The sequence below is a fragment of the Protopterus annectens genome, chromosome 16.part0 (assembly GCF_019279795.1).
Source record: "Protopterus annectens isolate FY-2018-M chromosome 16.part0, PAN1.0, whole genome shotgun sequence".
Taxonomy (NCBI): domain Eukaryota; kingdom Metazoa; phylum Chordata; order Ceratodontiformes; family Protopteridae; genus Protopterus; species Protopterus annectens.
This window is the reverse complement of record NC_056750.1, coordinates 291,565,054-291,579,599: the sequence shown is the minus strand read 5'-3', so window position 1 is coordinate 291,579,599 and position 14,546 is coordinate 291,565,054. Positions and strand designations below refer to the sequence as shown.

The 14,546-nt window shown below is 39.9% G+C and overlaps 1 protein-coding gene across 3 annotated transcripts in view; it reads left to right on the top strand.

Moving 5' to 3' along the window:
• AGGF1 (angiogenic factor with G-patch and FHA domains 1) overlaps positions 1-14,546 on the top strand; it is a 1,405,627-nt gene that overhangs the window by 554,750 nt on the left and 836,331 nt on the right. For all 3 annotated transcript variants that reach the window (XM_044058021.1, XM_044058022.1, XM_044058023.1), the window contains one exon: positions 10,402-10,501. In XM_044058021.1, the coding sequence (XP_043913956.1) occupies positions 10,402-10,501 (100 nt within the window). The remainder of the gene's footprint in view (positions 1-10,401; positions 10,502-14,546) is intronic.

The window sequence follows — 14,546 nt, the reverse complement described above, 5'->3', positions numbered from 1 at the left end:
AGGACATTCTAGAAGCTGCTACATGGAACTCCGTGCATACATTTTCCAAACATTACAACCTGCCTTTATATTCCAGATCCCGAGCAGGCTTTGCTTCTGCAGTCCTGCAGGGCATTTTAGCTACACCATCCTTATCTTAGATCCTACCACCCCCAGCTTGGCTATGGTATTCAACCCATATGTAAGGACTGCAGTTGCATTCTTGAAGGACATAGTACAGTTTTGTACCTACCATAAATGTAGATGTCCGATAGATATGCAACTGCAGTCGGGTTTTCCCTCCCTCCTACCCCTCTGTAATTCTCTTTTTTAGGGTCCACTCCCCCCTTTTCATATTAGCTGGGGATATCTGTTATGGTGTATCTGTTTATTACTGATGTTCTTCATCTCACATTGCTGCAGTCCTTACACTTGGGGTAGTCCGCTGTCCTCGATTGGCCCGAATATCAAAGTATAGGGCCGTCAAGGCGCATTAGACTGACATCAGGACGCCAGGGTACCATATCCTCCATGGTCCGATGCAGAAGCAGCGAGTTTCAGACCGAGTCAAAGTTGGCTAAGTCGTAAGGAATATTTTAGTTTTTCTTGCCTCAGTGGTTTACCGGATGTCAGAAAAAGTGAATAACTGTATTTCTTGTGGGAAACAGATTCCGCATAGAGATTACCATACTTTGTGTATTCCTTGTTTAGGGCCTGAGCACGACGTTGTTGGGTGTCGCTCTTGTGCTAGATTCAATAAGCGCACTATAAAGAGAAGGTTAGATTGTGCCAGGTTAGTCTTTGGGAAGCTTATAAAATGCCGCCGGATGCTAGGACAAAGCAGCTAAGCCTAGGCTTGAAGAGCCATCCGTGCGGGACGGTTCTTTAGAGGTGTTGGTGGAGCCGGTGGTTCTGCGGAGGTTTCTCTGGAGTCCCAGGGAGAGACTTTGTTATTGCAGGATGTGGCCTCTCAGGAGGCAGGTCAGGCTGAAGGGGCTTCTCAGGTTACTGTGCTCCCTCCCTTCCTAGGGTGGTTAGGCCCTCCTTCTGTTTCCAAGGCTTCTCCCAGAGGCAGGCCAGGTTTAGCTTCAGTTGGTGTCTCCCTAGTTCTTCAGGATCTGTGCCCAAGAAGCATATGCTTAAAATGGCAGAAGATTTGATTACTTTGATTAGAGGTTCTTTGCCCCTCCTGATAAGAGACCTAGGGTGTAACCTGAGCTAGGAGTTTTGAGCAGGCTTGGATGTTTCTGAGTCTTCGGCTGAAGACTTGCAGGAGTATTCTCCTTATTCTGATTCTGATGTGGATGATTCTACTCCTTCTGCTTCTCCTCCTGAGGATTTTTCTTTTCAGAGACTCTTCATTCCATGAGGGAGCATTTTAAGTGGGAAGGTCAGGACTTCTCTGATTCCAGGAAAAGGCTTAGGAATTTTGTTTTACCCCAGCATAGGCCTTTGGCTATACCTCCTGTTCTGGATGTTGTGGAAGATGTGTTTACAGAAGCTTCCTTAATCCTGATTCTTTGCCTCCTGCTCCTGTTAAACCGGACAGGTATTACAGGGTGCCTGAAGCTCATAAGTATCTTTTAAGAGTCCTAGGGCAGACCCAGAAACTGTTAGTCATGTTAAGGCTTCTGTTGTCAAAAATCAGATAAAGAGGCCAGGGCTTTGGATAGATGGGGAAAGAAAGTTTATACTTCCTCCACCCTAGCTATGAGGGCTTTGAATTGCCAGTTTCACATGTTGAAATACCAAAACTATCTCCTTTCACAATTGAAGTCTAAGGTAGATGCTCTGGCGGAGGGTATTGAGTGTAAAGAGTTACAAGATTTAGTACATGTTTCTGAACAGGTGGGTAAGCATTCTTTGCAATGTGGTTTTGATGCTGTACAGGCCTCATCTAGGGTGGCTGCCACTGGGTCAGTTCTTGGCACGCCTGGCTGAGGGATCAGAATTTGTCTGACCATGTTAAGACAAGGATTTTAGATGCTCCTTTACAATCTGATGTGTTGTTTGGTTCTCCTGTTGAGGCAGTCTTAAAGAAAATGGAAGACAAGGCTAAGTCTATGCAGACTGTTAAAGATTTTTGCAGGTTCAGCCTCAGTTTAGTAGAAATTGGCCTACCAAGGGGTGATCCTTCTTATGATTCCCAGTCTAGGGGTAGATCTAGGCAGAGCTCAGGGCTCTTTCAGGCCTAGAACTGGGAGTTCACCTGCACAGTCTTCGGTGAGGGCAGGGGTCAGTCCTTTCGTAAACAGACCCAATGACCTCTGGCAGCACCTTTGGGAGGAAGGTTGGCACTTTTCAAAGAAAATTGGAGTTTAATTACCCAAGACAGATGGGTATTGGATATCATACACCACGGTTACAGGTTTTATTTCCATACCTTGCCTCCTTTCAAAGGCATGCCAGACGTTCCTCCTCAGCAAAGAATAGAGGCTCACAAGCAAATCTCTGTTACTCCAAATAGGGGCCATACAGCCGGTCCCTATGCCAGAAGTGGGCCTAGGATTTTATTCTCGCCTGTTCCTAATACCAAAGAAAGGGAACACGTGGAGACCAATTTTGGATTTATCTATCCTCAACACTTATCTGGACATTCCCAAGTTCAAAATGTTGACGTTACAACAGCTTTTACCTCTGCTGGGCAAAGATCATTGGATGGTAACTTTGGATCTCAAGGAGGCTTACCTTCATGTTCCTATCAGACTGAGTTGCAGGAAGTATCTGCGTTGAGCTGGGACTTCTCATTATCAGTTCTCTGCATTGCCCTTTTTTATCTACTGCACCCAGAGTGTTCACGAAAGTTCTGGCTCCAGTGATAGCTTTCCTCAGGTTAAAAGGAATACAGATCTATCCTTATTTGGACGATTGCCTGATTCTGGCTCAAGGAAGGACGAGCTTCTTCATCATTTGGAATATGTGATAGCAGTGCTAAGATGCCTGGGGTATTCTGTGAACGAAATAAAGTCCAGTCTAGTACCCTCTCAGGACATGTGCTTTCTGGGTGTGAGACTGAATACAGCATCCCAGATGGCCTTTTTGACCCCGGACAAACAAAATAATCTTTCCCTTTACTTTCATCAATTGTCTCATCAGTCCAGGCTGACTGCAAGGACAGTCCTTCAAGCCTTGGGGTTCATGGCATCTTGTATTCTGGTGCTTCCCAATGCCAAACTGCATATGAGGAAGCTACAATGGTATCTCAAAAATGTATGGACACAGCACTGCCAGGATTTGGACACTGTTATTCAAATAATACCTTGCATTCAAAAGGAATTGTTGTGGTGGGCTCAGGAATGTCACCTAAACAAGGGACTCTCTGTGACCCGCCAGAGGCGAGTCAGATTCTAACGACAGATGCCTCAGACAAAGCTTGGGAGCTCATCTGAATGGAAAGTGGATACAAGACAAGTGGCCTGCCAGACTACAACATCTACATATCAACTTGAAAGAGATGTTAGCAGTCCAGTTTGCATTAATAGCTTTCAAGGATTTACTTCTTCCAGGGCAGGTGTTGATTCTAACAGACAACACAACTGTCGTGTGGTACATCAACAAGCAAGGCGGAACACATTCTTATCCTCTATGCAGGCAAGCAATGATTTTGTGGGAGACTGCTCTCAGTTTACAGCTAAATCTTCAGGCAAGGTTTCTGCGGGAGCACAGAACTCCTTAGCAGATGTGTTGAGCAGACAATTATGGATCCCCACGAGTGGAAATTGGATCCTCATGTATTTCAGAAATTGACAGTGTCATGGGGAACTCCAGACATAGATCTGTTCACTTCTCCACTAAACCACCAGCTGCCAAAGTTTTGAAAGGTTTCATCCCACAGCTTGGAAAGTGGATGCTCTTTCTTTCAATTGGAGCAATCTTCATGTGTATGCCTTTCCACCTCTGCCTCTCCTCCCAAAGGTACTACTAAAGGCCAGACAGGACAAGCCAAGGATGATTTTGATAGCTCCAGATTGGCCTCGACAGCATTGGTACCCATTACTGAGAAGCCTGAGCCTCCATGGCCTTTGCCTTGATTCCACACCTGTTGTCTCAGGAGGACAGTCATTTGCTCAATGTCAAGCTTCACTCTCTGCACCTAACAGCCTGGCATATTCTGTTTTGAACCATAGTGGGCCTCCACTTCCACAGCAAGTTTTGAATGTTATTTTGGAAGCTAGAAGGCCTAGTACAAGGAAAGTGTACAGATAAATGGAAGAGATTTTTATTTTGGAGTGCAGCAAAGGATTTTGATGTTTCTGAGCCTAATTTAAGTGTGGCTCTTCAATATCTTACTGAGTTACTGGACAAAGGTTTGTCCTTCTCTTCTATTAAGGTTCATGCTGCAGCAATTTCGGCTCACTATGATTGTGACCCACCATTGTTTTCTCATCCTTTGTTCAAGCAATTTCTTAGAGGGGCAAAGAATATAAGACCCCCACGAAGAGCTCCTACTCCTGCTTGGGATCTCAATTTTGTGTTGGAGAAACTCACTCTACAACCTTTTGAGCCTGCAGCTACTACCAAGTTTAAATTTTTATCATGGAAGACTGCTTTTTTGTTGGCCATTACCTCTGCAAGAAGGGTTTCTGAGTTGCAGGCCCTTATGGCGGTTGAGCCTTTCTTAATTTTCCATAAGGATAGGGTATCTTCCTAATCCTTCCTTTATGCCTAAAGTGGTTTCTAGTGTGGCTTTAAACCAAACTATTCATTTGCCTACTTTTATGCAAATCCCCAAAATAAAGGGGAAAAGATTTTGCATACTTTAGATGTACACAGGCAGTTGCGATATTATTTGGACAGAACTAAAGGGTTCAGGCAGTCTCAGCAGTTATTTGTTTCATTTGCTTTGGGTTCTCAGGGCAAGCCTGTGTCAAAACAAACTATTTCTAAGTGGATTGGGTTTTGCATTGCTTTCTGTTATTCCCATCATGGCAAGGAGATTCCAGCTGGGATTAGGCCTCATTCCACTAGGGCTACTGCCACTTCGACAGCTTTTTTAAGGGGGGTGGCAACTAAAGATATTGTGGAGGCAGCTACTTGGAGTTCAGTGCATACTTTCTCTAAGCATTATCACCTTCCACTTTACTCTAAATCTAGGGCTGGTTTTGCCACTGCTATTTTACAGGGCATTTTGGCAGCCCCTGCTTCTTTATAGTTGTGCCATCCTCCCTTTCCTCTGCTTTGGGATTCTACCCAAGTGTAAGGACTGCAGCAATGTGAGATGAAGAACATAGTACAGTTTTGTACCTACCATAAATGTAGATGTTCAAGATCCACATTGCTGCAGTCCAACCTCCTTCCCCTCTGTAGTTAGAGGCGGTTGTGTGGGTTGGGTTGTAAATATTGTGTATATTGTATATATTGTACATATTATTAGTGCAAGGGTGGTTGGTTGGTTGTTTGCTGTCTTTTGGTTTTGACCTTTCTTTTTAGGGTCTTCTGACATCTGGGGCAAGAAAAGACTGAGGATATGACGTCGGTCATGCGCATTTGTACCCTGACGTCCTGATGTCAGTCTAATGCGCCTTGACCGACGTCAGCCTTATACTTTGATATTCGGGCCGACCGAGGACAGCGGACTACCCCAAGTGTAAGGACTGCAGCAATGTGGATCTTCGAACATCTACATTTATGGTAGGTACAAAACTGTACTTTTTGCATGTCTGGAATTTTATCCATTCACTAAATTTAGCCTTCCTTGGAGGGCACCTGGCATCTGGGGCAAGAAACACTGAAGAAGATGGCGTTGGCTAATGCTTTTATACCCCAGCCGCTCTGACGTCGGGGAAGAGGCGACATCAGCCGACGCCGGACCCAGACTTTGGAATACGGCCGACCGAAGGGCTGCCTGAGGCAGGACAACCCATATGTAAGGACTGCAGTTGCATATCTATCGGACATCTACATTTATGGTAGGTACAAAACTGTACTTTAGTCTTCAGAAAATAGCCATCATGCTTGATGGGCTGTAAAATTAAAACCATTATGCTTGATAGGCCCGAAAATAAAAAAGTAACAGGCTAAACCATACAGTGTTTGAGGATTTAAATCTATGAAGGAAATGTTTCATATGCTGTAAGAGAAGAGGCATCATGGTACAATAAGGTACCATTTCTTAAGGTAGAAAATATAGGTGCAATAGTGTAATTTTACTATTGCAGCATGCATCAATAGGAAAAAAAATAGGCAGGGTTAACATTTCATACTCTGTCTAACTTGACTGTAGCCTTACAGAAACAAGTTGAGGATGCGTGTGGTATTTTCTTCATGCTGTTTCTGGAGCAGCAGGTTTGAGAGAATTACCTGGCCTAATTAGTTTTAGAAAACACAGGATTGAGCAATTGATTTTCAAAGTAATGTGCAGGTTTTAGGTACATCGCACATACATCAGGACTTAGACTTAAACACTGTAAGGGGATTTTAGCTGGCGCAGGTATGTTTCCTGCGTATGGAGCTGTTAAAGCTATTTGAAACTTAAATTATTCAAGTTGCTGAAGGTATTTGTTAATAGTACCTTTAAGACCATAAAAGACATCGCTATCTATCGGGACACATCTGCAGATTATGAGTGAGGTGGCATAAAGCCCATATATTCAAACCAAATTACAGTAGTTGGTAGGGATATGAGGTAACTACAAAATAGGGTCCCTGTAAAACTTTTGTCAGGAACGTCAGGGGGAGCCGTTAGACTTTGGGATTTCACTTAAAAGAGGTTGTTAGGTGTAAGGTAGAATAAGTAGTAGAACAGGCCTGAAAATATAGAGTCAGACTTGAATTTCATTTATGCATGCAGTTTCAAGGAAAATAGTTCAGTAGAAGGGAAAACTATATACATTCAGCTCTCAAGGGAATGCTACAGAATGTTCCCTTCTCAAGGGAAATATATTTGTACTTACAATGGAATGCTAGATAAAGACTAGACAGTTAGGTACTGTCAGGCATCTGCAAGACGAGACCTGAAAACCAAGGCTAAAGAGATGTGTAGAACATTCACAGGGTTTTTGTATTATTAGGAAATTCTTAAGACATGGGCAGTTCACTCAATTAAGTTAGCATTTGGACTGATGCGCAAAACTTCTTTGCAGTATAGACACTCAAGCCTGAGTACCAAAAGTCAGGTCAAATATCCAGCATTGATGATGCTATTTGGGAGGAAAAGACTGCTTCAATGTATATTATTCAGGAGAATTATATTATATGTAGAGAAACTTTGAATGTATTTGTCAGCATTGTTATTGGAGATAGTATTTGTATAGTGCTAGCATCTAATAAAGCAATCTTAACTGAACTACAGTTTGCAGACTTCATTGTAAAAGGTACAAAAAGACTTCTCCCATAAAGGAGAGACTGAGTTTGGGTAATTAACAGATAAAGACATTCATTCCAGTCTCATTTCAGTTGTTTCCAGTTAATTCCAGTGTTATCCAGTATGTCAGTTCTTTTATTTCTAATGGTAAACTACAAGACATGGGTGTTTTACCCCACTTTTCATTTCATAATATTTTTTTCTATTATATCCGGTATGTGTTTCATTGAACAGTTACCCTGATACTTGTCCAGGCTTTATTAACTCATTCATTCCAATGGAGCTCAGGAAGTTTGCACTGTAACTGCCAATGGGCGGAGCCTAAGCCTTTTGACAAAATCAAATTGCATCCTCACATTTCAAATAAATATTCATATATATGGAACCATAGGGATTATGAAAGAAATATAAATGGCAAACCTTAGCACAAGCTGTTTTTATAGTGGTAGTATTCCTAGGTTCTAGGTCTTACGCACATACTGTCAGCATCATTTTATTCATCTAGCTGAGAGTTTTCATGTGATGCTAAGGAATTATGTGTTACTTGGTTGTTGAGATATTTAAAAAAATGTGAAAATTATATCTATATAATTAATATCATAAAAACAACAGTTAATATATATGTACCTGCACTAGACAGTGGTGAAATATTAATGTAGTTGAGTTTGGTATTGTGTAAAAACGTTAACATGAAATCTTTTAAAACCTTGTACATAGCGTGGTTTTGGAATTATTGGTGCAAATATGAACAAGCAATATTTTATGCCTAGAGGCGTTAGTAGGAGTTAACTGCAGATGTACCTGGAGGCATCACTTGGATGTAATTTAAAGGGAGCTTGCTTACTTCATTTGTCTTTCCCTCCTATTCCCTCTCTGCTTCATTTAATTGTCTATAAAAATGAACACAACGTTCCATTATATTCCCAGGTTTCTCACAAACCCTCCCTGTTCTTTAATATATAATCTTGCATATTGTTCTTTCTACTTTCTAATGTTTAAGCCAAGAGCTTTTGATTTTTAGGTGTTATTTCAAAATCTGATTTTCTAAGAGATTGCTTAGCTTTATCTGCCTTGTAGCTTACCATTTTATCTGTATTATACTGAAACTCCAGCATTTTACACTGTTTTGTCATATTTCATGATCTCACCAAACTCTAGTTTCTACCACCTTTATGTTTTTTCTAGTAGCCCACAGTTGTGGCAGAATCCTCTCTTTATGTTCATATGTGTGGAAGTGAATCAAAAGGGGGGGGTCAAAGAAACTTTGACTGGAGTGATTGTGGATGAAAGAGTTACCCTCTCAGCCTCTTCAGAAATGCATTTGAAGAGTAGTTTTTAAACTTGCTTTTATCTACTATAACCATAAATTTAGTCTTTAAAATTCCCAACATTGCATCCAAAATGGCTGTTCTGTGTTTTACCTCCTACATGCCCCCTTCTAATCCACAAGTTGGTTGGAATGAGAACTCGAGGTTGCTTCCACTTCTTCCACTGTTTTATATGACCTTTAAATGTAGTCCAGTAAGTTTCTGTTAATGCTGTGCAGCTCTAGCATGATTGACCCAAATCTCTCTTCTTACGTTCTGCCCATTGTCTTAATTTTAGTTTTCTAGATGTCATCCTTAGCCCGGGACTCAGCCTGCCCCATGATGGCTCCAAATTGCTGTAAATTCTTTTGCTTTATAAGCAGTATTAACAATCCACAAGAGCCTCAAAGATGAATTTTTATTTAAAGTTTCAGTCATACAGCATTAACATAATCTTGGAAGGCGGGAAAGTTCTTTTCAGACAATCCTCACATGTTCCCTGCCCTGACAAGAAGTCACACACGATTTTTGAAAAAAAACAAAGTATGTGTTTTAAATATATATATATATATATATATATATATATATATATATATATATATATGTGTGTGTGTGTGTGTGTGTCTGTGTGTATATATATATATATATATATATATGTGTGTGTGTGTGTGTATATATATATATATATATATATATCTATATGGGTCTACTTCAGAATGTCGACCGTCAGAATGCCGACTTTCATATGGCCGACACCATATGATCGACATCCTGAAATAGCACCAGTTATCTACCTGTAAACACAGTAAAACTGTGTTATGCAGGGGGGCAAGCCCCCCTGCACCCCATACACCCCTTGCTACTTAAATATTCTCACTCCGAGATCGCACAACAGTGCAGGAAAGGGGAAGCTCCCAGTCTCACACTGTAGCTGGAGCTCTGCTTTCATTTGTCGGCCTTTCAAACGTTCGTTTGTATGGTGTCAGCCATATGAGTTTTGAACATTTGAAAGTTTGAACAAATGAAGGGCTCCCGTTTATATATATATATATATATATATATATATATATATATATATATATATATATATATATATACATACATAAATAGTGTGTGTGTGTGTGTGTGTGTATATGTATGTATATATCCACATGTATGTAATTATTGAAAAACAGTTGCAGGCCTCACTCAACCTGTCACATTTCTCTTCTGGAAAAAATGAATAAGTTTGATTTAGGTTAATACCATTTTTCTGCATATCCAAATACTGTTTTTCAGGTTTGGCCTCCAGAACCGTATGGATTTTCTACATGGTACTTCAGTAAAGCACTGTATAATACAACAATGGCCTTTGGCTGCTTAGAATTAACAGATTATGATGTACAGTTGAGCAGTCCCTGGCTTTGTATAGGAAGACTAGCAAACGTTTGCTTAAACCCCAAATATATCACCACAAAAAGATAAACCCAGAAATGCCAGAATAAAAAAAAAAGAAATTAAATTCTGCAGCATGTGTACCTTAATTGCCTGGTGGTCTCTCCCATTATTTATAATCCAGTGCATTCATCCCACACACAAATCCATAGAAGACAACTCTTCTTTTACCATCTTAGTATTACTATATACGTTTGAGCATAATGAATGCAGTTAACATTTGTGGCCCTTGTCATTAATCATATGTCAAGAAGTTTTTAAATTTTCTTCCTTTATCATTGTTTACTTGGCGTTAGTTTTGGCTACCAGAATAAAATTTTACTTCAGGCATAAGTAATTAATATAAACAGGATGTGGTTTTACTATGATTTGTTGTAGGTGGAACGGCTTAGTGGAGAAATTCATGAAAGGAAGAAGAAGGAATCAAAGAAATCTGATGCAGAGGTCCAGACTGAGAATGCCACTTGGACAAGTGCAGGTATGTTAGGCTAAGAAAGAGCATTTTTTGTAAGAGTTCAAATAAAAATAGAGAACATACTTCTAAAATTGACATCTTTAAAATTGCTAAATGTTGATGTTATAAGACACACTTATTTAATTCAGTTTTTGTCTTTTATATTGCACTATGAAAGACAGCCATAGATTTGCAAAATTTCAACCCAATGCAGAAATAAATGCTCTGGGTTTCCACAGTTGTGCACTTACATGTATAATATATATTGATGAAACATTACCAACATTTTAAAACTGTACTTTATTGTAAAGTATTTCTGTTGATGCTCTGATTCTCTGTCATTCATAAAGCAGACTATTCTGCACTTGTATGAAAGAGCGTAGCTTCGTTTGCAAAGGTGGAGGAAGCATCAGAGGCATAAACTTAATCTTAATTAAGTGCTTTCCACTGTAAACTGCATGTGGTATGGGCGCTGTGAAAAGGGAACATGAAAGCAGCCCACATTGATTCATCTGGGTAAAAAGGATGGCGCAGTGGTGCAGCAGTAGTGTTATCATCTCACAGCAAAAGGCTGGGGTGCCTTCTGTGTGGAGTCTGCATGTCCTCCCTACATTCGTGTGTCTTTCCTCCGGGTGCTCTGGTTTCCTCCCACGTTACAAAGACATGCATTTGGAGCATTTCTCCCCGGGCCTCTGCTGAAAAATGGCTCGTTCCAAGTCGGACTTTCCTAGTTAACAATTGTAAAATAAAATAAAAAAAACAAATAAATAAATAAAAAGAAACTTCCCACCTTTCCAGGCCTCAGTGAAACATAATTATTTTTTTTTTGTGGCCAAATAAGCAGTACATGCATTGTTTATAGGTGCTAATCACTGAGAGTTTTATAAGACAATATTTTGAAACATAAAATAGTTTTCAGCAAATCAGCTATATTAATATAATGCCAGCATCTCTAGTTATTTTAGCCAGTGAGTTGCTGATGAACTCCATTGGTACACAGCTGGACTTTCCCTCATAGGTTTTGGATGTAGCTAAAGAATCCTTATGATTTTCTTTAGCTAGAGATGCTAGTTTAGACTGGTAGCTAGCCTCAGAGGACTTAACAAGATATCTCATTTGCTTGTTCAACATGTGGAGGGTATTCTTCCTCTGAATTAACTAAAAAGGTGTATTTCCAGAAAATATAGTTTTCTCACATAGAAGACTCTTGAATTTGAAGCAGTTGCATAATAGGAAGAATAAAAAGGCGGGTAGTGGTAGTCTGGTCAGATGCTACCCTTGTTCCAAATGCAAAGTCTGCCCTAGGGTAAGGAACTTAGACGGCAATAAGATTAATGATAAAATATGCAAAGCAATTCAAAGTTTCACTTGTCATTCCAGTGGAGTAGTTTATACTGTGGGATGTGGTTGTTCTCCAAGTAAGTGGTACATTTGACAGACGAAGAGACAAGTTAAAAAACGCATTTTGGAGCATATGGGAGACATCAGTCGTAGGAGATTGGATAGCCCAGTTGCTCATCATTTTTGTCTTAGCCATGGGGGTTTGGATTCTTCTTTATTTTTTAGTGTCTTAGCCAGGCCTATACATCAACATGGGGAGGTATATAAGGAAAAGTTATTAACTGTAGAAACCAGGTTCGTCATTACTTTTAACACCTTATTTCCTTCAGGTCTTAACCCGGAGGTCCGTATAAATGTTTAATTTAAATGTTTAATCCTGATGTATAAATATGAACATACAAGTTTCTAATATTTATAATTGGGGACATTGTGGGACAATGATATTGTTTTGTAAAAGGGGAAGTGTCACTTTAAATTTGGTGTATTCGTGATTTTTGGTGTTATTGTAATGAATCAATTAACCATCGATGATTTGGCATATAAAAAGCATGTTTCTGGTGTACTAATTATCCCTTGAAGGCTTTTCAGCCTAGGTACCAGGAGACACCAGTAAAGTATTTTTTTTACTCTGAAGACTCTGTCTTTTTTGTTTTATTCTTCCTGTGCGTAAGTTCACTCCTGTTGTTAGATATCAATTTCTTTCTTTCTTTTTTTTTTGTTGTATAACTTATTTATACTTACAGTCCACCAGGGTGGCTTGTTTTTTTAGGAAGACCTGGTTTTGTTCCTGTTAGGTACAGTCAAGTCAATCCATTTGTTTAAGTGGTTATATAGGGCATTTGTGTTTTCCTGTGCATAAGAGTCATTGTTGGCAGGGGTTGTGAAACTCTTTATACCATCACTTAGTAGACAATAATTCACTTTGTTGAAATTTTTCAGTTTTTTTACTCCTTTGGGGATGTCAGGTTTGATCTTTACTTCAAACGAGACAGATTTATGGCCTGACCTTACCAGGTAGGGCAAACACACAGGGTAGTGCAATGACCCTCCCCATGTTGGTGAGCACTAGGTCAGGACATTTGAGCCCCTTGCGGGGGAGGTGTGGACCAGCTGTTCTAAGACATGTTAATTAACAAAGTCAGGGAACCTCATAGAGATTGCATTTTTGCTCATGTAACTCACCCAATCTATTGAAGGATAGTTAAAATCTCCCATGACCAAGGTGTTTGGCTGTATACTGAGCGACTTAGGTAGGTGGTGTGCTTCTCCTGGTTCATGGTGGAGGACCTGTAGCTAGCGATGATGTAGAAGAGTATTTTACCTATAGTTAATTGGGCCTGGAGTAGCTCAAGATAGTGGTACTGTTTCACCAGTCTCAATGTGTATATAGAATATGCCATGAAGAGGAGGGCTCCGTAATGAAACTCACTCTTTTATGATTGAGGCCTATAACGTTGATCACAAAAGATCAAAATCAGTCAACTGCAAGCCCCAGCTGACTTCAAAAGAGTAACAAACCAGTGTTTTTACAGAAGGTCTGCATTCTCCATACCTCCTGGTACTTGTATATACCAACTGTGACATTGCACCATCACGGGAAAGAGAGCAACCTCCAAGATGACACAGGTCATCTTTTACAGGAGAACTTCAGAAGTGCGCATTAGTCATCACACATTAGAATGTTAATCATTAATATGTCTGCCGAATAGGGAGGCACAGTATTGTCAGTAGAGGCAAAGTAATATATCATGTGCAGTCAGCAGAATTTATGATTGTCCATCCTGGAAAGAAAATAATTCAGTGGTGTTCAATAATTGCATTGTAAATTACCGTAGGGCAATGTTACTTAAGCTACCTCTAGTAGTGTTCCAGGTATACTTTATCCAGGAGCTCCTGAAATTGCTGTGCCAAAATATGTGCAGTCTTTCTGAGAATCTGTGAACTGCATGGCATGTCACAGATTATGTAGTCTGTTTCATCCTGCCCTAATGCTACATCCAGGTGTTTCTCAAGGAGCACCCAGTTAACGCTTCTCTGCATAATTGATAGTCTGTTTATATTTATATTAAAAATGCAAATCCATATTATACATAAGCTGTTGGAAACTGCTAGCTTAATTGTTACATGATGGGCAAAACAACTGAAGATGATACCTGACTTCTGTCTAGTACAACTGGGTGTATTTTAAATGTTTTTCACAGACTTAGTAATGCTAATGGTTATAATTTTCATATTTAATAAATACTTCAGCAACCAAGCTACATATGGACAGAATTGCTTGGCCTTAGAAAAAGCTCACAAGTGGATAAACAAAAATGCTGCCGACAGACAGTGTTTGTCTAGCTTGAACATTTGATGACATAAGTTAATATATACTCTGTTTTATGACTTGTGCAGTTTATGACCTTGAATGTAATTAATGATGTGTTTGTTCTTACACATGGGTTGGAGCCGATCCTCTCGCTCCGTGTCTTTGCTTTAAGCTCTGCATCTCTGCCTTTACCTCAGATCTAGTTTGCCGCTGCGTTGTTATCACTTTGATAAGCTCGAGCAACCTTAAGCTAAGATTTATATTTTTCTTATATTTCTTAAAAATTTTCTTCAAAAATATTGTCTTAAGTGACTGTGTGTGTGTGTTTGTAGTGTTTGTTCCATATAAAGTTCCTTTTATACTTTATTAGAGTTTTCCCCACCCTTTTACTGGATTGACTACTGGATTGACTATATT